Source organism: Chelonia mydas, chromosome 8 (assembly GCF_015237465.2).
Source record: "Chelonia mydas isolate rCheMyd1 chromosome 8, rCheMyd1.pri.v2, whole genome shotgun sequence".
Lineage (NCBI taxonomy): Eukaryota > Metazoa > Chordata > Testudines > Cheloniidae > Chelonia > Chelonia mydas.
Window position 1 is genome coordinate 106,002,769 of NC_057854.1, and position 27,464 is coordinate 106,030,232.

At 51.6% G+C, this 27,464-nt stretch overlaps 2 protein-coding genes across 17 annotated transcripts in view; one reads left to right on the top strand and one right to left on the bottom strand.

The window, feature by feature from the left end:
* SZT2 (SZT2 subunit of KICSTOR complex) overlaps nt 1-975 on the bottom strand; it is a 70,343-nt gene extending 69,368 nt beyond the window's left edge. For all 14 annotated transcript variants that reach the window (XR_005226575.2, XR_005226576.2, XM_043552562.1 and 11 more), the window contains exon 1: nt 853-975. Coding sequence is in view for 12 of the 14 variants with exons in the window: in XM_043552562.1 (XP_043408497.1) it covers nt 853-975 (123 nt within the window). In the remaining 2 variants the exon portion in view is untranslated. The remainder of the gene's footprint in view (nt 1-852) is intronic.
* MED8 (mediator complex subunit 8) lies at nt 911-22,926 on the top strand. 3 transcript variants are annotated; one of them, XM_027823964.3, is made up of 7 exons: nt 5,626-5,764; nt 9,277-9,395; nt 12,989-13,133; nt 13,887-14,027; nt 14,450-14,531; nt 19,251-19,499; nt 22,422-22,926. In XM_027823964.3, exons 1-7 carry the CDS (start codon nt 5,759-5,761, stop codon nt 22,484-22,486), a joined length of 807 nt encoding a protein of 268 aa, XP_027679765.1. In that variant the 5' UTR covers nt 5,626-5,758; the 3' UTR covers nt 22,487-22,926. The 3 variants fall into 3 exon arrangements, with proteins under 3 accessions (XP_037763537.1, XP_027679765.1, XP_037763536.1); XM_037907608.2 differs by lacking the exon at nt 5,626-5,764 and adding an exon at nt 6,212-6,395; XM_037907609.2 differs by lacking the exons at nt 5,626-5,764; nt 9,277-9,395 and adding an exon at nt 911-979.
* The last annotated feature ends 4,538 nt before the right edge of the window (nt 22,927-27,464 follow it).

A 27,464-nucleotide genomic window follows, 5' to 3' on the forward strand; every position in this document is an offset into this window, starting at 1 on the left:
CACGCCCGGCCCGGCCCAGCCCAGCCTGGCCCCTTCCCCCAGCCCAGCGCCAGGCCCAGCCCTGTCCCTTCCCCTGCTCCCAGCCCAGCGCCAGGCCCGGCCCGGCCCCTTCCCCTGCCCAGCGCCAGGCCCGGCCCCTTCCCCTGCCCCCCGCCCAGCGCCAGGCCCGGCCCCTTCCCCTGCCCCCTGCCCAGCGCCAGGCCCGGCCCGGCCCCTTCCCCTGCCCCCCAGCCCAGCGCCAGGCCCGGCCCGGCCCCTTCCCCTGCCCCTGCCCCTGCCCCTGCCCCCCAGCCCAGCACCAGGCCCGGCCCGGCCCCTTCCCCTGCCCCCCGCCCAGCGCCAGGCCCGGCCCCTTCCCCTGCCCCCCAGCCCAGCCCAGCCCAGCGCCAGGCCCGGCCCAGCCCCTTCCCCTGCTCCCAGCCAAGCGCCAGGCCCGGCCCTGTCCCTTCCCCTGCTCCCAGCACCAGCCCAGCCCCTTCCCCTGCCCCCCAGCCCAGCCCCAGGCCCGGCCCGGCCCCTTCCCCTGCCCCCCAGCCCAGCCCCAGGCCCGGCCCCTTCCCCTGCCCCCCGCCCAGCGCCAGGCCCGGCCCTGTCCCTTCCCCTGCTCCCAGCCCAGCGCCAGGCCCGGCCCGGCCCCTTCCCCTGCCCCCCAGCCCAGCCCCAGGCCCGGCCCGGCCCCTTCCCCTGCCCCCCAGCCCAGCGCCAGGCCCGGCCCGGCCCCTTCCCCTGCCCCCCAGCCCAGCGCCAGGCCCGGCCCGGCCCGGCCCCTTCCCCTGCCCCTGCCCCCGCCCCCCGCCAGGCCCCCCCCCATGGCCCGCAGGGGCGCGGCGGGCGGGGAGCCGGGGGGGGTACCTCAGAGGCCCCTCGCTCGGCGGCCGCCATGTCCGCCCCGGCCGTGACCCCCCCGCGACCCGGAAGCGGAAGGGAGCCGAGCCAGGCCCCCCGCGCGGAGCGAGGAGCCGCCGGCGCCGCCATGCAGGTGCGCGGGGCGCTGGGGGCGGGTCTCAGGCGGGGGCTGGTGCCCGCCCCAGGCGGCCGCGGGCCCGGAGTCCGCGGGGGGCAGCCCGGCCTCGGGGGGCGGGGCGTGGCTGTGTGAGGCGGGGGGCGGGGAGTGGCTGGGGGGCCGTGTGAGGCGGGGAGTGGCTGGGGGGCTGCGGGGGGCGGGGAGTGGCTGGGGGGCCGTGTGAGACGGGGGGCGGGGAGTGGCTGGGGGGCCGTGTGAGATGGGGGCGGGGCGGGGTGCCGTGTGAGACGGGGGTGGGGAGTGGCTGGGGGGCTGTGTGAGATGGGGGCGGGGCGGGGTGCCGTGTGAGACGGGGGGCGGGGAGTGGCTGGGGGGCTGTGTGAGATGGGGGCGGGGGGCCGTGTGAGACGGGGGTGGGGAGTGGCTGGGGGGCTGCGTGAGGCGGGGGGCGGGGAGTGGCTGGGGGGCTGTGTGAGGCGGGCTGGGGGGCCGTGTGAGACGGGGGGCGGGGAGTGGCTGGGGGGCTGTGTGAGATGGGGCGGGGCGGGGGGCCGTGTGAGACGGGGGTGGGGAGTGGCTGGGGGGGCCGTGTGAGACGGGGGGCGGGGAGTGGCTGGGGGGCCGTGTGAGACGGGGGAGTGGCTGGGGGGCTGTGTGAGTTGGGTCGGGGCGGAGGGCCGTGTGAGACGGGGGGCGGGGAGTGGCTGGGGGGCTGTGTGAGATGGGGGCGGGGGGCCGTGTGAGACGGGGGGCAGGGAGTGGCTGGGGGGCTGTGTGAGATGGGGGCGGGGCGGGGGGCCGTGTGAGATGGGGCGGGGCGGGGTGCCGTGTGAGACGGGGGCGGGGAGTGGCTGGGGGGCTGCGTGAGGCGGGGGGCGGGGAGTGGCTGGGGGGCTGTGTGAGTTGGGTCGGGGCGGAGGGCCGTGTGAGACGGGGGGCGGGGAGTGGCTGGGGGGCCGTGTGAGATGGGGGCGGGGAGTGGCTGGGGGGGCTGTGTGAGGCGGGGTGGGGGGCCGTGTGAGACGGGGGGCGGGGAGTGGCTGGGGGGCCGTGTGAGATGGGGGCGGGGCGGAGGGCCGTGTGAGACGGGGGGGGCGGGGAGTGGCTGGGGGGCTGTGTGAGATGGGGGCGGGGGGCCGTGTGAGACGGGGGTGGGGAGTGGCTGGGGGGCTGCGGGGGGCGGGGAGTGGCTGGGGGGCTGTGTGAGGCGGGGTGGGGGGCCGTGTGAGACGGGGGGCGGGGAGTGGCTGGGGGGCCGTGTGAGATGGGGGCGGGGCGGGGTGCCGTGTGAGACGGGGGTGGGGAGTGGCTGGGGGGCCGTGTGAGACGGGGCGGGGGGCCGTGTGAGACGGGGGTGGGGAGTGGCTGGGGGGCTGCGTGAGGCGGGGGGCGGGGAGTGGCTGGGGGGCTGTGTGAGTTGGGTCGGGGCGGAGGGCCGTGTGAGACGGGGGGCGGGGAGTGGCTGGGGGGCCGTGTGAGATGGGGGCGGGGAGTGGCTGGGGGGCTGTGTGAGGCGGGGTGGGGGGCCGTGTGAGACGGGGGGGCGGGGAGTGGCTGGGGGGCCGTGTGAGATGGGGGCGGGGCGGAGGGCCGTGTGAGACGGGGGGGGCGGGGGAGTGGCTGGGGGGCTGTGTGAGATGGGGGCGGGGGGCCGTGTGAGACGGGGGTGGGGAGTGGCTGGGGGGGCTGCGTGAGGCGGGGGGGCGGGGAGTGGCTGGGGGGCTGTGTGAGGCGGGCTGGGGGGCCGTGTGAGACGGGGGGCGGGGAGTGGCTGGGGGGCCGTGTGAGATGGGGGCGGGGCGGGGTGCCGTGTGAGACGGGGGTGGGGAGTGGCTGGGGGGCCGCGTGAGACGGGGGGCGGGGAGTGGCTGGGGGGCCGTGTGAGACGGGGGAGTGGCTGGGGGGCTGTGTGAGTTGGGTCGGGGCGGAGGGCCGTGTGAGACGGGGGGCGGGGAGTGGCTGGGGGGCTGTGTGAGATGGGGGCGGGGGGCCGTGTGAGACGGGGGGCAGGGAGTGGCTGGGGGGCTGTGTGAGATGGGGGCGGGGGCGGGGGGCCGTGTGAGATGGGGCGGGGCGGGGTGCCGTGTGAGACGGGGGTGGGGAGTGGCTGGGGGGCTGCGTGAGGCGGGGGGCGGGGAGTGGCTGGGGGGCTGTGTGAGATGGGGCGGGGCGGGGGGCCGTGTGAGATGGGGGTGGGGAGTGGCTGGGGGGCTGCGTGAGGCGGGGGGCGGGGAGTGGCTGGGGGGCTGTGTGAGGTGGGGCGGGGCGGGGGGCCATGTGAGACGGGGGTGGGGAGTGGCTGGGGGGCTGCTTGAGATGGGGGGAATGGTGGGGGGGCTGTGTGTGATGCGGGGGCGGGGCATGGCTGGGGGGCTGTGATAGGAGCAGAGTGGTTACTTCACCTCCATCCAGCCTTGGGGCCCTGCTGCCAGCAGCCCCTGCCCCATCTGGGGCCTGCAGCTCGAGAAGGGATCTGATAAATCCAGGAGGGTTTAGAGAAGAGCTATGAAGAAGATCAGCAAACATCCTTCCAGGGGTAGCAAACATAGTGTATGGACGGTGACTTAGCCTTGGGCCACTGTGCAAACCATAAAACTTCAAATTACATCCTACATTATAAAATATTGTAACTGCAGATTAAAAAGAACACACCCTGTTAATCCGCTTGCCTTTTCCTTATTTTAGTGCCTGACCATGCAAATAGGGCAACTGCTTTGAATCACACACACACGTTGTCAGCTCCCAACAAATATTCTGGTTTTTGAGAGGCCATAGAAAAAGGCCCCCAGGACAAAAACACAGAAAGCTATTTTGACCTAAAATGGCAGTATAAATGACAGCGTAATAAATAATGGAGTAGGTCTTCTGCATGTCCTAAACCGCATGGACAGAGGCGATTATATTTTTCAGTTCTTTCGAAGTAAGCAGTCTGCGTGGATTAGAAACCGAGAGCTGTAAAGGCACTCCTTAGTGTGTTGTTACAAAGGTTGTCTAAATACGTGGCATACCCATATGTCTTTTTAACAAGGGGAAACTAGGGTGATGTATTTGAAATCAAAACAATGGCCGTATCCAGTTGATGCCTTGTAGTGATAGACTCGAGGGTCTATCTATTTAGCCTAATAAAGAGAAGATTAAGGCGTGACTGGGTTACAGTCTATAAGTACCTATGTGGAGAACAGATGTTTAATAATTGGCCGTTTGTCTAGCAGAGAAAGTTATATCATGATCCAATGTCTGGAAGATGAAGCTAGACAAATTCAGACTGGCTATAAGGTGTAAATAGTGAAAGTAACTAACCATTAGAACAACTTGTGAAGGGTTGTGGTGAATTTTCCATCGCTTCAGTTTTTACTTCAAGGTTGGATGTTTTTCTAGAAGGTATTCTCTAGACATTATTTTGGAGCAGTTCTCTGACCTGTGTTATGCACAAAATCAGACTAGATCACAATTATCCATTCTGGTCTTAGAATCTATGAAACTACTTTGATCTTTGTATAACTGCAGAGGTACCTGGAACTGAGGCTGTGCTGAAGAGTGGGCTGGGGCTTCCTGTGTCTCCCATTTTCACCATTTTCCAGTTTCCCCCAAATCAATAAGGTTCTGACCCTTAATGCCTAGAACATACCCTGAAATTTCGGAATTGATTGAATGTGGTGTTCAAGAGATATAACGTGACAGAGGGAGAAATACTATCGAGTTGAGTGTGAAACCTTCTTGAACATAGCCATTTAAAATACAGTCTTGTCATGTTGGCATGAACATTGAAGATCCCTGTCAAGGTCTTCACTGAAATCCCTGATCATTTAAAAAAGCAAAAACCTGTCACAAAATATGGGATAGGTCAAACAGACTGCTTTATTTATTTATTATTCCCTGCGGGGGATGGCATAGCTCAGTGGTTTGAGCATTGGCCTGCTAAACCCAGGGTTGTGAGTTCAATCCTTGAGGGGGCCATTTAGGGATCTGGGGCAAAAATTGGGGATTGGTCCTGCTTTGAGCAGGGGGTTGGACTAGATGATCTTCTGAGGTCCCTTCCAACCCTGATATTCTATGATTACTGTATTGCCTAGGAGGTCTAGTTATGGGCCAGGACCCCACTGTGCAAGATGCTGTACTGACACAGAACAAAAAGACAATCCCTGCTGCAAATAGTTTACATTATAAATACAAGACAACAGACACGTGGGGGAGCACAATGAGACAGGGCTGGTTGGTATGCTGGGCAATGGTCTCTGCGCGCCAACAGCATAAGTGTTGTCTAGTGTTTTGTAGGCCTTATGGAAAAGGATAGTTTGAAAAAGGGTAATGAGTTTTACATATGTTTACAGGGAGCTTCTTCATAAGAACGGCCATACTAGGTTAGACCAAAGGTCCATTTAGCCCGGTATCTTGTCTTCCAACAGTGGCCAATGCCAAGTGCTCCAGAGGGAATGAACAGAACAAGGAATCATCAAGTGATCCATCCCCTGTTACCCATTCCCAACTTCTGGCAAACAGAAGCTAGGGACACCATCCCTGCCCATCCTGGCTAATAGCCATTGATGGACCTGTCCTCCATGAACTTATCTAGTGTTTTTTGAATCTCTTATAGTCTTGGCCTTCACAACATCCTCCAGCAAAGAGTTCCACAGATAGGCAAGGTGCGGACAGACCACAAAGGGCCTTGAAAGTGAAGACAAGCAGCTTATGTTTGATGGAATAGAGAAGAGGGAGCCAGGAGAGAGATGCGAAGAGGGCGGTGATATGGTCAAACAACTGGCTACAAAAATGATCTTTGCAGCAGCATTTTGAATGAATGTGAGCAGGGCAAGATTGCATTTGTCACAGCCAGAGAGAAGGATGCTACAGTAATCGTGATGTGAAATGGTGATAGCCTGGATGAGAATGTTACTTGTGTGGAGGGATACGACAGTCCATCTCTGACAGATGTTAAGCAAAAAGACTCTGCAAGATTTAGAAGGAGCTTGGATGTAAGGACCTAGAGAGTGGTCCGAGTGGAAGATGAGACCCAGGTTTCCAGGCCCAAGTGGCAGGCAGGATGGTGGCGTTGTCCACAGGGTGATCCATAGTGATCAAGAAGAGATGGGGGAGAAAGAGGAAGAGCTCTGTTTTAGCCATGTTGACCTCAAGCTGACCGCTAAACATCCACAAGGAGATATGAGAGAGACAGATTTTGACAAGGATAGAGCAGACAGGTAGATCTGTGAGTCATCTGCATAGAGATGGTGGTTGAATTTCAGTTTGCAGATGAGATTACCCAAAGATAAGGTGAGAAGAAAAGCGGATCCAAGACAGAGCCCTGTGAAAAATGGCAGAAGTTTGGAGAGCAGATGAGGTCACACTGAAGGTGTGATTAGAGACTTAGAAGGAGAACCAGAGGAGGTCCAAATCATGGAAACGAAGGGAGAACAAGATTTCAAGGAGAAGGGTATGGTTGACTGTGTCATAGGCAGTTGTCAGGTCAAGGAGGATGAGGATGGAGACTGATTCTGAGCTTTCACTAGGAAGAGATCGTTAGAGACTTGGTGAGAGTGATTTCAGTGGAGCGCAAGGGGTGGAAGCCAGATCGGAGAAGGTCTAAAATGGAATTGGAGGAGAAGAGCTCAGACAGTGACTGTAGACAGCATGTTCAATGAGCTAGGAGATGGGGAAGTAGTTGGAGAGGCAAGTGAGGTTATAGGTGGTTTGGTTTTTTTAAGATGAGAGAGACTAAAGCTTGCTTGTATTGTGAGAGAGGAAAGAGCCTGAGAATAATGAGAGGTTAAGGAGAAAAGTGAGGGTGGGGATCAGAGTGGACAGTGAGGGAGATCAGGAGATTGGTTCACTGGAGCAAGTGGAGGGGTTTGAGGAAGAGAGCAGATGAGACACTTCTGTATGTGTGACTGTGCAGAAGGAGAGATGTTGGTGGGGGAGGGTGAAGGGAAAGGCAAGCCGAGGGGAGGGGAAATGTTACATCGTATTTTGTCAACCAAAGCGGTGAGATCCCAAGGCAGGAGAAGGGATGTGTTTGGAGAGTAGGGCCACGTCTGCACTACGGACCTTCCAGCGGCACAGCTAGACCGCTGCAGCTGTGCCAGTGTGAGAGCTCCTGTGCAGCCGCTCTACGCCGGCAGGAGACCGCTGGCAGAGTTAACGAGCAGCGGTAGTGTCTCCTGCCAATGTAGTGCTGTCCACACTGGTGCTTTTGTCCGTAAAACTTACGTCAGTCAGGGGGGGTGTTTTTTCATATCCCGACCCACAAAAGTTTTGTCAACAGAAGTGCTAGTGTAGACAAAGCCTGAGTCAGAGAAGATGAAAAGGCAGTTGGCATTGCAGCCATAGGAATCAGGGACCAAGGCGGGGGATTGGCAAGGTGGACCTTGTGATGAGAGAGAGGGTCAAAAGAATCAAGGGTGGAGGCGAGTGAAGCCTGGAATGAATCAACAATCCTAGAAATGGGGGGAGAGGGCTGAGAGCAGAGAAGCACTGATGGGCTGGAGGCAAACAGAAAAGGTGAGTTCCAGGGCAGGGGCTGATGGGTGGTGCTGTAAGAGGGCAGGTGATGGTGAGAGAGAGGGAACGCAGCAATTAGAGAGAGCAGTGCTTGGTGAAGTCCGAGTCAAGTGCAAGAGTTGAGCCAGGGCTGCAGTCAAATGTGCAGCTGAGAGGTTGGATGGGTTATCAACGTGGACGTTGAAGTCATTGAGGATGAATGTGGGAGATTGCGAGGAGAGGAAGGAGAGCCAGTCGTCGAGATCTGAGAGGAAGGCTGATGGGGAGGAGATAAGTGGATGGTAGATGAGAGCAACGTGGAGTGGGAGAGGAGAGAAGAGTCAGATACAGTGCTGTTCAAGGTAGGGGAAGAGGGAGAGGGTGGAAGCTGTAGGAGCAGGAGAGGAGACATCCAACGCTTCCACTATGGTCTGTTCCAGGGTGGGAAATGTAAGAGAAGGAGGGGCCTCAGTAAGAGGGGAGCTGCAAAGGCTGGATGAGGCAAAGGGATCCCGGTCTCAGTGAGAACCAGGAGCTGGTAGGAGGGAGATATGAAGAGTCTGTGGATGGCTGTGATCTTTTTAGAAATGGCGTGGTGTTCCAAAGAGACACAGGGAAGGGCATGGGGGTGGAGGAGAATGGGTGTCAGGTTGGGAATAGTGCCATGAGGGGGCAGAGGTGATGGTGGGCATGTATGTGGCAGGTGGAGCGGGTAGGGATGGAGGGAGGACCAGGGCTGGTGCAAATGTCAGCAGAGGTGAGGAGGTGGCAGAGAAGGATGTGGATGTGGGATCTGGATTTGTGGTGGTGGGAGGAGTGGTAGATTGGAATGGGAAGAGGAGTGAGTAGAGCTGGTTGGAACCGTACAGGGGTGATGGTAACCAGGATGGGGAGATGGACCCAGTGTGGGGAAGGGTTGAGGATGGAGAAGGATGGTTGCTCTGAAACAGGAAGGGTGTGGTGAGAGCCATGGGTGGATGCCTGTAAAATGACTGCGTCATGATCTGCTTTCCCAATCAGCATTCCCTTCCCATTGTTTGGTTGCTCTCTCCCACCCTCCTTGGCGTATTATTATTCTCTTTGTGGTTTACACTGGTAAATTAGTGGGGCAGGGACTTAGTCCAACTGTGTTTCATAAAGAATTTTGTGCAACTCTGCTACTGTGTAAGTAACATAGTAGCCAAGATCCTAGAGTACTTTTCGTAAGAGTCCAGGGTTTGACCCAGCTTCCTAGGCTGCAGATACCCACCCATCTGTTAGGTGGCATGCTGTGCCCCAGTTGACTGCCACCCTCCATCCCAGAGGATGTCAGTGAGATGGCTCTATGTAGGTATGAAACACTTTGAGATGAAAGGCAGTAGTCAACTCTGTTTGTGGGTCTAGGTGTTATATGACACTAATCACCACAGTGTCAGAGCACCAGCCGCAAATTAAAAATGGCAGATGAAACATGGGAGCCTACAGGTTCCGTGGCAGCTGGAAATGACATGTGGTCAGTGAGAGACCAAAGGCAGAGGGTGAGGGAAAGAGGCTGGTACCTGAGTCTTAGGTGGGTATGGGGGTCAGGTCTAGTGGTGCTTAGGAAATGCAGGAAACCAGCTGCCTTGTGAGCTGCACGAGACTGAGTTCCTGGCCAAAGGGAAATGGGACTGTGACAGAAGAAACCCCAAACATTTTATCTCAAGCATGTTTCTCTCCTGGAAGAGTGGTCTTGTTCTATCTGCTAAGGGGGAGTGGGGCGATGCATATGAGTTTGTGTCTGGTGACCTCTGTGCATTTCTGGGGCTGAGGAGAGCACTAGGCCTTGTCCTAACCCTTCTCTTTCCCACTTTCTGCAGAGGGAGGAGAAGCAGCTCGAATTGTCCCTGGAGGCGCTTATTAGCCAGGTGGCTGACCTGAAGAATTCCTTGGTCAGCTTCATCTATAAGCTAGAGAATGAGTATGACCGGCTCACCTGGTAAGAGGGTGTGCATGTTTGTGAGTGCGGGGTGTCATGGCTAATCTGTCCTGTGCTGCAAGATGTGCTCTACGTTCTGCTTGCTGCGGTTCACAGAGGCCTGACTGCACTCGTGGTCCTTATTTCCAGCTGCTAAATCCCATGAAAAGAATCCCCACCCAAAAAATCTTTTCTTAATATTAACTTTTCATGTTAGCAATTGCAGGTGTTGCCACATGGCGGTCAAGTGATTTTGGAGGGGAGGTGCCCACACACTGGGTTTGGCAGATGATCTTCTGAACAAAGAAGCAGCCACAAGCCTTGTAGAAGAAGTGCAAACTACAGAGGTGCCTGCTCCTTGTGTTGGCTCCTGAGCAAACTGTGCTTCAGGACCAGTCATGAATGGAGTAAGCGGGGACCCTCCCTTGCTCTGTATAGATTCTAAGGCCAGAAGGAACCACTGTGATCATCTAGTCAGACCTCTTGTATAGCACAGGCCAGAGAACTTCTGGGGAATGTAGGGATAGTTGTGCATGATATTCTTCACTCTAGAAATGGTCTGGTTCTGTTATCTGATCTAATGTGGGTGGGTTCCTTGCTTGTTAGTCCAGGGTTGCAATTGATTTCTAAATCTCGGTTTGGGTCTTTGTTCTAGGGTTTTTATGCAGCGCCTATCACCATAACATTGAAGTACTTGAGGGACACACATCTCTCCCTATATGCTGTCATGACTTTTCAGCTGTGAAAATTCAACTTCGGGATTGAAATTTTCAAGATTTGGTCTTTGCCCAGAGATTAACTTCATAGGAGAATTTGACCACAATCCTCGCTGGTGTTTCTGAGTTCGGGGGGGGGGTGAACTTCCCACTTTTCCCACTTCTAAAAATGGCCACATTTTACACATTCCGTTGCCATGGTGATGGACACAGTGTAAGACCCTAGAAAGAATAGAATTACCCTACACAGCTCAGTGCTGCATGTGTTCTGAAATGTGACCTTGTCTTGTGAGTGAGTCCTTATGGAAAGGAATGTCCACCTCCAAGGAAAGGAAGGAGCATTTCCAGGACATCAATCATGGGCAGGATAATGGAACAGCTGATATAGGACTTGATTGATAAAGAATTAAAGGAAGGCAGTGTAACTGATCCCAACGAACATGGGTTTATGGAAAACAGATCCTGGCAAACTAACTTAATATCTCTATTTGATGAGATTGCAAGTTTGGTTGATAAAGGGATGCGTGTTGATATAATATAGATAGACTTCTGTGCGGTGTTTGACTTGGTACTGCATACCATTTTGCCTGGAAAAAAAAACAAAAACTAGAAGGATATAAAATTAACATGGCATACATTAAATGGATTAAAAACTGGCTAACTGATAGGTCTCAAAATGTAATAGTAAATCATCATCAAGTGGATGTGTTTCCAGTGGTGTCTCGCAGGGATTAGTTTTTGGCCATATGCTATTTAACATTTGTATCAGTGAGCTGGAGGAAAACACAACATTACTGATAAAGTTTGCATATAACACAAAAATTAGGGGAAGTTGTAAATAATGAAGAGGACAGGTCACTGATTCAGAGTGATTTGGATCTCCCGGTTAAGCTGGGCACAAACAAATAATGTGTGTTTTAATACAGCTAAATGGATACATCTGGGAATGGAATGTAGGTCATACTTACAGGATGGGGGACTCTATCCTGGGAAGCCATGACTCTGAAAAAAATGTGGATGTCGTGGTGGATAAGCGTTTGAACATGAGCTCCCAGTACTGTGGCCAAAAGAGCTAATGTTATCCTGGGATGAATACACAGGGGAATCTCGAATAGGAGTAAAAGAGTTTATTTTTCCTCAGTATTTTTCACTGTTGTGACCGCTGCTGGAATATTATGTCTAGTTCTAGTGCCCACAATTCAAGAAAGATATTGATAAATTGGAGAGGGGTCAGAGAAGAGCCACAAGAATGAATAAAGGATTAGAAAACCTGCCTTATAGTGATAGACTAAAATAGCTCAATCTATTTATCTTAACAAATAGGTGGTTAAGGGCTGATTTACAGACTATAAGTACGTACGTGGGAAAAAAATATTTTAATAATGGGCTCTTCAGTCTAGCTGAGAAAGGTTAAATATGATCCAATGGCTGGAAGTTGAACCTAGCCAAATTCAGACAGGAAATAAGGTGTAAATTTTTGACAGTGAGAGTATTTAATCATTGAAAAAATTTACCAAATGTCTTGGTCAATTCTGTGTCACTGGCAATTTTTAAATCGAGATTGGATATTTATCTAGAAGACGTGTTCTAGGAATTATTTTGGGGAAGTTCTCTGGCCTGTGCTATACAGGAGGTCAGACTAGATGATCACAATGGTCCCTTCTGGCCTTGGAATTTATGAATCTATGAATGACTATGCAAAGGCATAGACAGGTGGATCTGGTCAGGCCTCAGTGCAGCCAGCTTTCTCAGCATTCTCAGATTTTGAGAGTTCACTGAAAGGAAAGATCCAGTTGGATTTTATCCCTGCCTAGAGATGGCCTTCAGATCTGTCTGCCCACACTACCAGGAGTCATCCTCCATAGGGGTTCTAGCAGCGGGGATGTATGAGGATTTGTATGATCTATCCTCAGTTCTGAGCTCCATCCTTGGTTCAGCACTGGCCTGCAACTCCTTGATACCAAATCTTTGTTAAATCGGGAACTTCAACAGAGCCTTGAGCTCCTTAATCCCAGCCAGGGACAGAATTGCACTGAGATCTGAGAGAGACCAGATCCATCTCATTCTTTTGTTGCTCCTGATTAGGGCCACTATATCTTTCTCCCTGACTGCACTGCTTACCCAGGCCATCCCCCCCAGCCCCACCCTGTGTGTGGCAGTAAAACTCATAGTTGTTGCTTTGAATCTTTGTCCATGTGGATCTTACTCAAGATGCGCTTGGGCCTCGTGCATGAAACTGTGTGCATGGCTCCTTGAGTAGGACCTTGAGTGGGACCCACGTGGAGAAGACATCTTGAAAACCCACATTTACTATACGATAAGTAAATTGTTTGTTCCACGTTTCTTGGGGTACGTCTACAGTATGAAATTATTTCGAAATTATTCTATTCGAATTTTCAGAAGCTATTTTATACATTCGGTCTTCTGTGTCCCCACTAAAGTGCGTGAATTCGGTGGAGTGCGTCCACAGTACCAAGGCTAGCATCGAATGTCGACGTGGTGCACTGTGGGTAGCTATCCCACAGTTCCCACAGTCCCCGCCTCCCACTGGAATTCTGGTGGTGTGGGCAGACAGATCTGAAGGCCATCTTGTCATAGCATGTAATTTAAAACCTACAGGCACCTCCTCCCCCTTTTCCCTTCCAGCGGTGCTGGGAATGGCGCCACCCATGGCATCATACAGGGGGAGGTGGAGTTATTAGTCCCTGCTTTGAGCCTTTGAGGTAGGCTTCTTTCACAAATACCAGAGACCACCCTTCCTCCCCCTGCCTGCTCTGCCCCTGGGTCTGGGGGTTTTGCAGAGACGAGCGGATGACGAGCTGAGGCTGAGCTGTGAGAGAGCTCTTTCTGTCTCCTGCATCCATTCCCAGGTCTCACTCATCCCCTTTCCCTTCCCAGGCCCTCCGTACTGGACAGCTTTGCACTGCTCTCAGGCCAGTTGAACACGCTGAACAAAGTGCTGAAGCATGAGAAGACACCCCTAATGCGCAACCAGGTTATCATCCCCCTGGTGCTATCTCCAGACCGTGATGAGGAGATCATGGTAAGAACCTGGCAGCTCTGCTCTGCTGAGAGATGCCCATGGAGCGCTGGAATGTGCTTCAGGCAATAGCTCCAACTCACCTACAACCTCCTAATGCTTAACATGCACGGCCTTTCCACAGAAGGAAGAGGGGGATGAACCGTTTGGGGGAGGGGTGGCTCATCCCAGAGCTGCTGTGTGGAATCGTTTCACCTGCGAACTTGCACTTTGGTACAGTCTGTATTCCTTGCTCCACTTTGTGAAAATGCAGTCACTGTGCAGCCAAGGCCCCTAGAGAGAGCATCCCCTGTACTGACAGGCCTCCCCACTGGCTATCCAGGAACTTCGCCTCAGCCATGCTCTCTCCAGAAGAAGTTTGCATCTTGCATCATGTCCTCAGCTAACTGACCAACAGGGAAGTAAATTCCACAGTCCAAGACACGCAACTAAGAACTCCCAGGCCCCCCGATATTGAAATGTGGGGGCTGTTAGCACAAGCATCCCAGCTAAATGTGACTGTCATGGCAGACATTGCCTTGGGAGAGAAGAGGGATCTCGGGTAGTCCCTAGAATGTTTGGATACTATGAGGACAGGCGTAGTGTAAGAACCTAGTTAGATAGGACCCAAACCATTTAATGCTTTGTAGATCAAAATCGCTCAACAGCAAATTGTTAGCCAGAGCTCTAGCTTCCTAGCCTGTGTTCTTTGCTCCAGTTGTGTGACTGCTCTGCTGGAGGGTTGGGCTCTGAGCGTGGATTCTCTGATTGTTCCAGCGACAGACAGAAGGGCGTGTGCCAGTCTTCAGCCATGAGGTGGTGCCGGACCACCTCCGTACCAAGCCCGACCCTGAGGTGGAGGAGCAGGAGAAGCAGCTGATCACAGATGCAACTCGAATCAGCTCTGATGTGGCACAGGTAGGGGAGGAACAGCTAGGTGCCGCACCCACCTTCAACCCAGAGAACAGGCGCAGGCTCCCCATTTCTCTGTCTCGCTCCAGAGTTGCTACACCCTGCCATTCTGTCCTTGTAGTAATTTGCTTTTCTTCTAGGCCCTTCTCCCTTTTCCCTTCTGTGATTTCTCCAGCTGCCCCAGACCATTGGGCTCCACCTCCTCCTAAAGTGCATCGCATTCTGTAGGGATTGCTGTATGATCAGCAGAGATGAAGAGTACACAGTCATTCACATGGCTGTTCCCTGCCAACCTTTTATTGGACCCAGGCCCCCTAAATGCCTGCATTCAGTCACACAGCTGCTGAGAAAGGTTTTATACACTCACCTTGCTGTCTTGTACCATGCTGGAGATGTCCTTGCATTTTCTCATTATTTTCACTTTGCAGAAACAGATCCAGAGCTTGAACAAAATGTGCTCAAATCTGCTGGAGAAAATCAGCAAGGAGGAGCGAGAGTCTGAGAGTGGAGGTATGGCACTGGGGTGGAGATGGGGTACAGAGTCCAAGGGGAAGGCTTGAGAGGCCAAGTAGAACACAAACCATAGGGCCTGAGGAGAGCAGAAGGGCCTTATGGGAGAAGAGTTCGGGGTGGGTGGTGGGAGGAGAGGCTGAGCCAGGAGAGCCATTTTTTAGAAAGGAATCCAGACTGTTTGAGATGGATTTCCTGTGTGCCAGGCATTAGGTATTCTGTGCTGTAGGGAAATCTAATTGATCCAAACTAGCATCATTCAGGTGAGTTCTGATCCCATCAGAAATGTCATTCTGGCACCACTCCATGCAGGTTGCTATTTCTTGTTTTTTCCTTGCTGATGCTGTGAGTGGTGCTGTCCAAGATCCAAATATAGGTTTTCTCTGCCTCAGAGGGCTTACCATCTAACCAAGGCAGATGTGTAGCAGCGATCTGACTCCAGCAGCCCACCTACAGCGCAGCAGCCCACACCCTGGTCTTCCCCGGCCTTGGTTACTACTTGCAGGGTGACCTCAAACCCCCGCCCCCACCACCACCACCGCCCCAAAGCACCGTCTGGTCTGAACTGCCCAGCCCTCTCCGGGGACAAGTTTGTTGCTCCTCTAAAGAGACAAAATTGCAGTTTGCTACTTGAACTGGAGTTAACAATCACTTCAATTCAAACACAGCACTAGGTTGGTTTAGATAAAAGGGAAACAAAAATAATAGCACAAAGAGACAGCACCACCCAACCATCTCATTTCCTTCCAAATGCAGCAGTGGGATGGATATGGACCTTCTCCAGATTTTGTGGATCTGTAATAGCTTTGATAAGTGCTTTTATTCTCTTAGGATAGTCAGTCAGTTTAGTAAGTTTAGTTTGTTAGCCAGTAGTTCATATGTGAATAGCATTAATCTAGGTTTTAGTATCTAATGAGAGTACTGGTGTCTATGGTGGGGCCGAAGATTAAGAAGCATGGCTTTGAAAGATGTGCGTTATGTTCCGTGGTCTTCCCAGCTTCGGATGCCCACACCAGGGGCTTCAAATACCTAGAGAAAAGGCCTCGTTCTTCGTGTTATGCTGTCTGTTGCACATTTACTCCCCATGTCCTGCAGGAGAGACAAAAGATTTCAAGCCCTCTTATTACAAGAAGTTTTGACTGTTACCCCTTTGGAATTGGGGGTATCAAAATCATCTGAGGGAAAGAACAGGTGGTCTGAATCAGCCCCAGGAATTTCCAGAGTGAGGAAGTTGATTACGCCAAAGGCATCAACCTCTGCACTGAGCTCTAGTTCCAAGGCAACCAAGCATTCAGTAGCTAAACCTTCAGACCCCATTGCAAGAAAGGTACAGCCCTCTACTGAGACAATTCAGGATAGAGGACTTAAACCCCCTGACATCATGTTGGACCTGAGGACATTAGTTCAAACAAACAGAAAGCCAAGATGAAACATATCTTGGAGTTGGAAAAGATTTCCCATTTCAGGTTATTCATCAGATTCCTTGGATTGTGAATTCAGCGTGGGTCCAAAGTTAGCTAAGGAACCGCAGCCTAAAAACATAATAGCCAATTGTAGGGTTTTCTTGGCCTGCAGACAAAGTTTTGTTTAATAGTTATAAAGGCTTGTTCCTCCTCCTGAGACCAATGCAAAGTAGCCAAAGAATCCAAGTATCCATCAAAATCGAGCACTTCATCTCTTCCGGTTCTTTCTATCATGGTTTAGTCCTAAGTGGAGCACAGGATCTGGTCCAAGAGGTGAATATAGCTGGGCCGCTGGGTAATAGTGACCATAATAGAATTAAATTTAACATCCCTGTGGTGGGGAAAACATCACAGCAGCCCAACACTGTAGCATTTAATTTAAGAAAGGGGGACAACACAAAAATGGAGAAGTTAGTTAAACAGAAATTAAAAGGTACAGTGCTAAAAGTGAAATCCCTGCAAGCTGCATGGAAACTTTTTAAAGACACCATAATAGAGGCTCAACTTAAGTGTGTACCCCAAATTAAAAAACCTAGTAAGAGAACAAAAAAAGTGCCACTGTGGCTAAACAACAAAGTAAAAGGATGATAAGACCATTGCAGAGAAACTAAATTAATTCTTTGCATCAGTCTTCACGAAGATCATCTGACTTCTTGGCTTCACCTTCGAAGACACCTACATGATCTCCAAGAAAGACTAATTTAATCTGTATCTCTGCTGCAGATTCCGACCTCAGTTGTATCTCACATAGTCTTTGTCATGCTGTGTGAAGTGGCTCACAACCTAAGTTCCCTGTAAGCTGTGCAGCCATGCAGCTGGTTATTTAGGGAGGTGCAGATCCCCCAGCCCAGCCCCTCCAGAGCTGCTGGAGAAAGGAGCCCTTCACCCGGCCCAGGCCCACCGGAAGTGCCGCAGCTGGGGAGAGGTGCCCCTCCCCTGGTCCAGTCCTGCCCCGCCAGAGTGGCTGTGGAGAGGAGTCCCTCCCCCGCCCAATCCAGCCCCTTCCCCAGCCCAGCCCCACGCTGCCGGAGCTTTCAGGGAGAGGAGCCCCTCCTCCGGCTTGGCCCAGCCCCTCCGGAGCTGCCACAGCTGGGGAGAGGTGCTCTTCACCCAACCCAGCCCAGCTCTGCTGGAGCTGCCGCGGTGGGGAGAGGCACCCCTCTCCCCCATCCCAGGTGCTGCTGTGGGGAGAGAGCTGGGGGGGGGTCCTCTCTGTTCGCCACAGTCCCGAGGCAGCCTGCACCCCAAACCTTTCATCCCTGGCCCCACCCCAGAGCCCGCACCCCCCACACCCCAACCTTTTGCCCAGCCCTGAGCTGCCTCCCGCACTCCAATCCCCTCATCCCCGGCCCCACGCCAGAGCCCATGGCCCCAGATGGAACCCTCACCCACCCCACACCGCAACCCTGTGCCCCAGCCCTGAGCCCCCTCCCACATACTGAATCCCTCAGCCCCACCCCACCACATGAATTTTGTTATGGGCACCAATATGGCGGTGATGTGTCACATGTCACCTCCATATTGGTGCACATAACAAAATTCATTCCTCACATGGGTGGGAAAAATTAGAGGGAACACTGTTCACAGCTATGAGTGCCTACTGCTTACCTCAGGGCAGACTATCAAAGGGAGGGCAGGTATCCCAAACTGGTGAAGCCTGTCTGAGCTTCTTCCCTGAGCAGGCTCTGTCAGAGGATTGTAGCATGTGTGGTGTGGTTTAGCAGGTATGTACCCAAGTGGAAACAAATGTTGGCTTCACTCAGCTGCATTCTGTGTTTTAGCTCTGGTATAATTTCCACTGATCTAAGAAATTGAAGCTCTTAGGATAAGCAGTTCCCAGATGGCAGCACCTTTGTTGTCTGGTTTCCTCTTAACACTGCAAATTTCAATAACCTTTGTAGTTTCCTAAAGACAATATATAAAATTGACTAAATTGGCTAGCCTTTTCAATAAAGAGCTAGCCGTGCCCCAGATCACTCAACATATCCCATGAGTGGGAATATGCAGAGTTCATCCTGAAGAACTCCAGTTACAAGTGAGTAACCTTCATTTCTACAAGAGCTCAAGCAGCATCAGCTGCATTCCTTAGGTAAGGTACCCATCAGTGACATTTGCAGGGCTGCAACCTGGACATGTGAAAATATGTACCCAAGTCATATTATTTTCCACGCGTCAAGGGAAGATGCCAGATCTGGACGAGTTGTATTGCAGTTCTTGTTCAGATAGACTCTGAAACCCTCCTCCTTGCTGCACTGCACCTGAAGTGGAATGGACGTGAGCAATCACTTAAAGAAGAAAAAAAAACCAGTTACTCACCTGTTCTGTAACTGTTGTTCTTTGAGCTGTATTGACACATCTATTCCATGACCCTCCCTCCTCCCCTCTATCTTAGACTCCAACTTCCTGTTTTCGGTAAGAAGGAACTGAGGGAAGGTCAGGAGAGCTCTGCCCGTCTATACCATTGGCTAACACCACAAGCACGCAGACAGTGCATGCAGTGCTTGATGGGTACTGGTATGGGGGAAAGAGCTCTGGCTTTGGTGCACTTGAACACACATGCTCACCCTGAAGGGGAATGGACATGTGCAACACATCTTGAAGGGCAGCAGTTACTGAACAGGCAAATAACCATTTTGTATGCCATAAGGAGTCTCAATTCTAAAGTTCTGTGCTCTATCTGTACAGGAAACCTCCTGTTTTTAAAAACAGATCTTAGGTATTTCTGGTATCCGTGGCCAACATGGACTAGCATGGTCCTGTTACCTGAAACCATGTATGTTCAGTTCTGGAAAGTAGGTTTGATTTTCCAACAGTCTGGGAAGGCTGGGGCATCTTATTCCATTGCTACCTGCCAGTCCACAGCATGGCATCTTGGAGCAAGGGGCCTTCATGGAGCCTCACGGATGTATCGTAGGTGTCCCATAGTGTCTGAGCACCTCACGGTCTTTAGTGAACTTACCATCGTGCACCCCGGTGAGGCAGGGCAGGGCTTTTGTCCCCATTTTACAAATTAGGAACTGAGGCACAGAGACTGACTTGCGCAAGGTCACACAAGGAGTCCTTGAGGGGGAATTGAGCCCCGGTCTCCTGAATGCCGCTAGCATGCTGGCCCATCCTTATTCTATTTCATCTACTGGTATCCACGCCAAGTTCATTGTTACGGACGCAGGACAGTAGTGAGCCCAGGTTGCCTCCTGGGAACTGTCCTATGGACTTGGCTGTTGAAATGCTCCAGAAATCTTCTCTTTCCCTGCAGGTTTACGGCAGAACAAGCAGACTTTCAACCCTGCTGATACCAATGCACTGGTGGCAGCTGTGGCATTTGGAAAAGGGCTGTCGAACCGGAGGCCTCCAGGCTCAGGGGGACCTGTCCAAGCAAGTCAGCCAGGTGCCGGTGCCATCATAGCAGGGGCTTCAGGCATCCAGCAGGTCCAGATGTCAGGTGCTTCCAGCCAACAGCAGCCAATGCTTGGAGGAGTGCAGATGTCACAGGCAGGCCAGCCAGGTAAATAAGAAGAATGCCTAAGAGTGCTTGGTGTATGGGGGGGAAGAGAGAGACATCAAGGCCAGCAGTCCTACCCCAAGCACCACGTTCACCGTGCTGCCGGGGAGAGCGGGCTCTGAGAGCAGAGGGATACGCAGTATGGAGCTGGGGAGACCTGGCTTTGAGAGAGACATCTTTGGGGCAAGATGGGGGCTGAGGGCAGGGAGAGCAGAGCATATGTGGCATGGAGCTGGAGAGACCTGGCTTTGAGGGAGACCTCTCATGGAGTTGTGGGGGACACCAGGGTGTAGCTGAGTAGACTGCGATATCTTGGGGATCTAGGTTAACCCACAATATGATCCAAACTGCCATTAAACAACAACTCAGAGCTGGAGTCAACAAAGAGACACAAACGGTGAAACGAACCCATATTCTCCTAGTACAAGGGAAATCTAGACATGAGGCTTCACATCAGTGCAACTGAGCTTATTCCCACACCTCAGCACAAGCCGCACTAATCTCTGTGGATCTTTAACATGGGTAGCCCACTCCTGGACCACGCTCATCCACTCTGCTGGGAATGACCGAGAATCCTGTTTTAATAAAGACATTTCCCAGCATGTTGCAACCAGGCATGTCAGAATGCACAGCATCCTGTTGGGGACCATGCATGCAGTCTGCAGGCTAGTGTCTTCTGTCTCTATTTGCTCCCCAGCAGAGAGTGAGCGCCCTGGGGGTATGGCCCTACCCCCCGCCCTCTGCACCTTCCTAACTCCCACCTCAGAGAAGTTAAGCTCTCTCAGTGATGGATTTGTTTTTACTTGAAAAGTCTGTGATCTGTTGTGAGGTTTTGGGGACCACCCAGGTGGGTATGGGGTTCTGTCTCCACCTGCCCTGTAACCTTGGGGTCCTTAATGCTGTGCAGCTACCGTTCAGATGGCTGAACATCAGTGGATTTCCGAGAAAAGCCAGAGATTCAGAGATGAACTAGTCAGGGAATCCAGCACGAACAAGTTACACAGAAACTAAACATAAAGACGCAAACTTGATTTACATTTCCATGTTCGATAAAATCCCTTTGCTAATAGAAGCTGCCTGTTGTCTCTGAACAGTTGCCCAGTGTGCGCCCTGCTGTGGGTGGAATCTGGCATTCACTGACAGCTTCCTGCCTAGAGGTGTCCCTCAGTTTCTGGATGAAAGCCTCCTTTTTAAAGGGGTCCCCCCAAAACTATGGTGACGTGTGGTTATTCAGATTGCGGAAATTCCATCTTGAGGTGATAGCTGGGGATGTCTGTGTCTCCCTATTAACTCTCATCATTCATCATTATCTGTTCCTGGGTTGGACAATGGATGATTACATGGAGCCACTTGCCTTAGGATGTGCCCCTCCCTGCTGTGAGGTGGAGTTGAAGTTGTAGTACCGGTTATTAGCACAGTTTTCTATATATAAAAATACTTAGATTCATAACCAGTCTGTACACCTACTTCATTATGGACTTCACATTCAGAACATGACAAGCTGTGATACAAGATCTTACTCAGTATATTTTGCATACTGTATTCTTGTTCTGTAAATCAGTGGCTCACTGCCATTCTCTCCGGGGGGTGTCTGGACCTCGATTGTCATGTCGGTTACTAGCCAGAAATGCTGAAGTCAGCGGTAAGGCACGCCATGGGCATGACTCCGAGCAATAGAATGTGAGTGCTGTGGATGCTCAAAGCAGAAGGGAGTTATGTAGATGCAGGCTCTGGCTAAGTTTGGTGTTAGGATCCAGGCCCATGGATTTGCGATGCGTAAGTGTCCTCCAGAAACTCAGCTTTATTCAAAACACACATTTCTAGCCCTTACAGTTGTGAAGGAATCCTTTGAAATACAACCCAGCATAACCAGTGCAGTGGTGTCTGCTAGTGTCAGCAAACATCCCGAAACAATGGCCCAGAGAGGTAGAATGGCCTCATTTATCTCAGTGGGGTGATAATTATGAACCATGACAATGTAAATGTCAGCACTGTTAGCGATTTCATGGTTGGTCCTGTTAGCAGAAACCTCCAGTTAATGTGTTTCTCCAAATGCTCCCACTCCTAGGGTGTGGGAGGCCCAGCTGCCACTTCCCCCCACAGCTTCTGCAATGAAATGACAATGTGGTGTCAATACAGAATTCTGTTGCACACAACACTGAATTTAGGGCAGCCCAGAAACAACTGAATTAAAATCATAAGGAAAGCTGAGCTGATTGAATTACTCATGCTCCTATTTAATTCACTAAAAATCTCAAATTTCTAAATTATTCTTGAAGCTGCCACAGAATCCAGGGGTGGTGGGTATGATGTTTGGGGAAGGAGGTGTTAATTGAGGGTAGTGTGCATATAACTGCCTACTGGTGAGTTCCTGGATGTGCAATGATAGTATTGATAGAAAACACCTTTGAGCAGCAGCCTTAACTCTAAATTAACATTGAGGAAGACAGTGTTTAGTGTTAGTCATTAATGCTCTGAGATCCTTGTGAAATGGAAAGTGCTATAGCAGAGCAAATTATAATGTATGGCTTGGCCAAAATAATGAGCAATGGTAGCAAATCTACCTGCCTGCAAACATGTGATGGAGGGTGTAACCAGGAAGAAGAGGGGAAGGATTTATTTAGGATGGGACAGAAGTTGGAACTGGATGACAGGAGAGGATCACCTGATAATTGCCCTGTTCTGTTCATTCCCTCTGAAGCACCTGGCATTGGCCACTGTTGGAAGACAGCATACTGAGCTAGATAGACCATTGGTCTGACCTGGTGTGGCCGTTCTTATGTTCTAACCATCCTGCCCTGGAGCCTTGGGTTGGGACTGGATGGCTCCCAATAGGGTTGTTTCTGCACTGATGTTTTGGTGGTGCTCTCCTGTACAGAGGATTTCTCTTACCAAGTGACTTCACAACTCCTTTTTCTTCTCTAGGTAAGATACCCAGTGGCATAAAAACCAACATCAAATCTGCCTCAATGCATCCATACCAGAGATGAGCAGGGAGGAGCCTCGTCCTGGCTGACCACACAACACCAGCATTCTTCCTGCCAATTGCCACTCCAGGATTTCCTTCCATGCCTGTCAAATCCCCGCAAGCGTCCACTCATAATCCCCAACAGGGAGATTTCTGGGTGGGCTCTCCCATCCTGTGAGCTCCAGGCTCTCTCCTCCCTCTGGTTTTATTCAATGCTGGAGGGTTTGTGCAGAGCTGCTGGTGGCCACGTGCTTGGGGTAGGAGCTCCCCAGACAAGGGAAAGCCTGTCTCCCGCCTGGTCTGGCCTGGAGGGGTCCATACGCTTCATTCATCCGAATGCAGAACCTGAACGGCTTCAGAGAAAACTCTTCTCCTGGCTTTTGTGTAAGGAGGTCCATGAAGGTTGCACTGCCTCCTCCCTTTGCACTGCCTCCCATTATTGAATAAAGACCATGTACTATGCCATGCGTGACCACTGCTGTCTATGTGTCAGGTCCCAAGGAGCCTCGCAGCCTGAGTCTCATTTCGCTTTGGGAATGGCTGTAGAACAGTTCTGCCTGTAAACATGTCATGGAGCTGGCCATTTATATGGCATCTTGTTCTCTATTGAATACTGATACGGAGGTTGAATCCAGGAGTTGCTGTTGGGTTTCACCTGGACACAGCACTCCCTGCCATGAGCAGAAGAATTTTTGTTTACTGTAAAAAACTCACAATAGCTATTCCCCAGGCACCAGTGCTGGAATGAAAAAATCCATCCAAGGGGAAAATGAGTAACCCTGTACCACCCTTCAAGATTCCATGTTGTGAGGGTCATAGCAGAGGGAGCTGCAGGAACAGAAGCACAGATGCTCTGTTTCTTATCTACGCTCCTCTAATGCCTCTACTTGCCCTGATCCCGTCCCATCTCCTGATCTCCCTCGCACCCATTTTTGCTCTTCTCCGTAATTTCTCACTCTCCTCGTGCTCTTTCCTCTCACAATACAAACATGCTTTAGTCTTTCCTATATTAAAAAACCCTCGTTTGACCCCACTTGCCTCTCCAACTACTGCCCCATCTCCCTCCCATCTATAAAGTTCATTGAATGCACTGTCTAAAATAATAGATTATCGAGGCCAGCAGGGACCACTGTTGATCATCTCATCTGTCCTCCTGCCTAACACAAAGTGTAGAACTTGCTGTCTGGAGTTCCATCCCAGGCCCTCTCCAGTCTGGCTTCCACCCTTACACTCCACTGAAAGCACTCTTGCCATAGTCTCTAATAACCTGTTCTTCTTTTGGAAATCCTGTCCTCCCTGGGCTTTGGTGATTTTGTCCCCTCCTGGTTCTCCTCCTACGTCTTTAGTCACACATTCAACATGTCCTTTGGAGGGGGATCTTCATCCGCACTCCCAGTGTTATATGGTGGCTCCATAGGGGTCTGTCCTTGGTCCTCTTCTCTCTCTACACACCTGTACAGGGTAATCTCATCCACAAATACAAGTTCAACTACCAGCTGGATGCTGATGACTCTCAGATCTACCTTTTCTCCAGGCATGTCTCCTTCTGTCCAGACTAAAATCTTGGCCTGTCTCTGACAGCTCCTCATGAATGTCTAGCCATCAGTTCAAGCTCAACATGGCTAAAACAGCTCCTGACCTTCCCCCCGTATCCTCCTCACTACCTGCTGACTTGATCACTGTGGACAACACCATGTGCCCGCCTGTCACTTGGGCCCATTACCTGGGCATCATCTTCGACTCAAACCTCTATCTAAGTCCTTGCGTCTGGACTATGTTTTAATCTTGCCAAGTCTTTCTGCATAACATCTCTAAGATAAGGCCTTTTTCTGTCCACCCAGAGAGCCAAAACTGTCATCCACGTTCTCATAGTCTTCTTGATTATTGCCACATCCTTCTGTCTGGCCTTGACAAATGCCGTCTTTCCCTGCTTATATCCATTCTGATCGCTGCTCCAAAGATCATTTTCCTAGCCTGTTGCTTTGACCATGTCACCCTTCTCTTTGCATCTCTACACTGGCTCCCGCTTCTCTATCACATAAACATAAGCTGCTTGTCTTCTCTTTCCAGGCCTTTCATGGCCTATCCCTACTCTGCCTATCTCATTCATTCTCGTAATGTCAACTCCCTGCTCTTATCAGCCGATGATGTCAGCCTACATCTTCTACTTGTTAAATTTTCAAACAAGCATATTCATGCTTTCTCCTGTGCTGTCCCTCAGGCTTAAGAGGGGCTCCCTGTAAACATCTGCAAAGCTACCTCATTATCTTCTGTGACAAAGTTCCTGCTCTGCCTTGGTGGGTCTTGTGCTTATTGGTGGATTTGCTCGCCTTGGAGCTTCACGGCAGCCCTCAGCTTGGCTGTTTTTCTGAACCCACAGTCCAGGTCGACTCCTCCTGTGTCTGACCAGGAGTTGGGAGGATTTGGAGGGAACCCGGGCCCGCCCTCTACTCCGGATTCCAGCCCAGGGCCCTGTGGAATTCAGCTATCTAGAGTGCCTCCTGGAACAGCTGTGTGACAGCTACAACTCCCTGGGCTACTTCCCCACGGCCTCCTCCCAACACCTTCTTTATCCTCACCATAGGACCTTCCTCCTGGTATCTGATAATGCTTCTACTCCTCAGTTCTCCAACAGTCCGCATTCTTACTCTCAGCTCCTACTGCCTCTTGCTCCCAGCTCCTCACACGCACACCACAAACTGAAGTGAGCTCCTTTTTAAAACCCAGGTGCCCTGATTAGCCTGCCTTAATTGATTCTAGCAGCTTCTTGATTGGCTGCAGGTGTTCTAATCAGCCTGTCTTAATTGTCTCCAGAAGGTTCCTGACTGTTCTGGAACCTTCCCTGTTACCTTACCCAGAGAAAAGGGACCTACTTAGCCTGGGGCTAATATATCTGCCTTCTATTACTCTCCTATAGCCATCTAGCCCGACTCTGTCACACTTCCTTCAAATTCCTCCTTAAGACTCTCCTTTACCATGATGCCTACAAAAAAATTGACTAAGGTTAGGCTGTTGGTGTGCTGAGACCACTGTCCAGGGTACTGACTGGTGGTGTCCCATTGTTTGCTTGTACTCTTCCATCCAGTAACAGAGATTCTTCTTCAAGTGCTGGCCCTTCTGTGTATTCCACTACAGGTACACATGTTTTCCATGCACCCAGAGTTGGAGAATTTTGAAGGCAGTGTCTGCCAGCCTAATATCAACACAGTCTTTAGACTTTGTCAAGGTGTCCCTAAATTCAGTCATGGCAATGGCTTACCTGCCAATGGACATGTTCCAAACAATGACTTTATAGATCAGGTCATGAACAACCCTTGAACATCAACCAAAATTTCTCTCTCTCGGCACATACGGCTTCATGCACTCGCATCACATCGTTTGATAGACTCCATCTTCGTTGCCTACAGGCATGGCTTCAGACAGTGTACTCATCAAACAAACAGTCCATGAACACAAAAGTAACAGTTCCCACCACAGTAATCATCTCTACTATGGTGGAAGGATCCCCATCAAATATGCATAAGTGTTCCCTTTCTTTCCCCGTCACCAGGCACAGTGATCATTACAGAGGTCTCCCTCTTAGGCTGGGGAGCCCAGATGGACAGTCATACAGCACAGGGCACTTGGACATCCCAAGAGACCAGGATGTATATGAACATTCTGGAATTGTGGACAATCTGAGAGGCTTGCAAAGCCTTTCTCCTATTCATACAACGTCACCATGTCTTGGTAATGTCGAACAATATGACAACCATCTTTTACATCAACAAGCAGGGAGCAGTGAGATCCATAGAATCATAGAATATCAGGGTTGGAAGGGACCTCAGGAGGTCATCTAGTCCAACCCCCTGCTCAAAGCAGGACCAATCCCCAATCAAATCATCCCAGCCAGGGCTTTGTCAAGCCTGACCTTAAAAACTTCCAAGGAAGGAGATTCTACCACCTCCCTAGGTAACGCATTCCAGTGTTTCACCACCCTCTTAGTGAAAAAGTTTTTCCTAATATCCAACCTAAACCTCCCCCACTGCAACTTGAGACCATTACTCCTTGTCCTGTCCTCTTCTACCACTGAGAATAGTCTAGAACCATCCTCTCTGGAACCACCTCTCAGGTAGTTGAAAGCAGCTATCAAATCCCCCCTCATTCTTCTCTTCTGCAGACTAAACAATCCCAGTTCCCTCAGCCTCTCCTCATAAGTCATGTGTTCCAGACCCCTAATCATTTTTGTTGCCCTTCGCTGGACTCTCTCCAATTTATCCACGTCCTTCTTGTAGTGTGGGGCCCAAAACTGGACACAGTACTCCAGATGAGGCCTCACCAATGTCGAATAGAGGGGAACGATCACGTCCCTCGATCTGCTGGCAATGCCCCTACTTATACACCCCAAAATGCCATTGGCCTTCTTGGCAACAAGGGCACACTGCTGACTCATATCCAGCTTCTCGTCCACTGTAACCCCTAGGTCCTTTTCCGCAGAACTGCTGCCTAGCCATTCAGTCCCTAGTCTGTAGCTGTGCATTGGGTTCTTCCGTCCTAAGTGGAGGACCCTGCACTTATCCTTATTGAACCTCATCAGGTTTCTTTTGGCCCAATCCTCCAATTTGTCTAGGTCCCTCTGTATCCTATCTCTGCCCTCCAGCGTATCTACCACTCCTCCCAGTTTAGTATCATCCGCAAATTTGCTGAGAGTGCAATCCACACCATCCTCCAGATCATTTATGAAGATATTGAACAAAACCGGCCCCAGGACCGACCCCTGGAGCACTCCACTTGACACCGGCTGCCAACTAGACATGGAGCCATTGATCACTACCCGTTGAGCCCGACAATCTAGCCAACTTTCTACCCACCTTATAGTGCATTCATCCAGCCCATACTTCTTTAACTTGCTGACAAGAATACTGTGGGAGACTGTGTCAAAAGCTTTGCTAAAGTCAAGAAACAATACATCCACTGCTTTCCCTTCATCCACAGAATCAGTAATCTCATCAGAGAAGGCG

Bases quoted from the DNA above. Each gene is read 5' to 3' on its own strand.
- MED8 (XM_027823964.3), top strand. The intron at 13,134-13,886 runs GTAAGAACCTGG...TGATTGTTCCAG, and splicing joins ACCGTGATGAGGAGATCATG to CGACAGACAGAAGGGCGTGT. The intron at 14,532-19,250 runs GTATGGCACTGG...CTTTCCCTGCAG, and splicing joins GCGAGAGTCTGAGAGTGGAG to GTTTACGGCAGAACAAGCAG.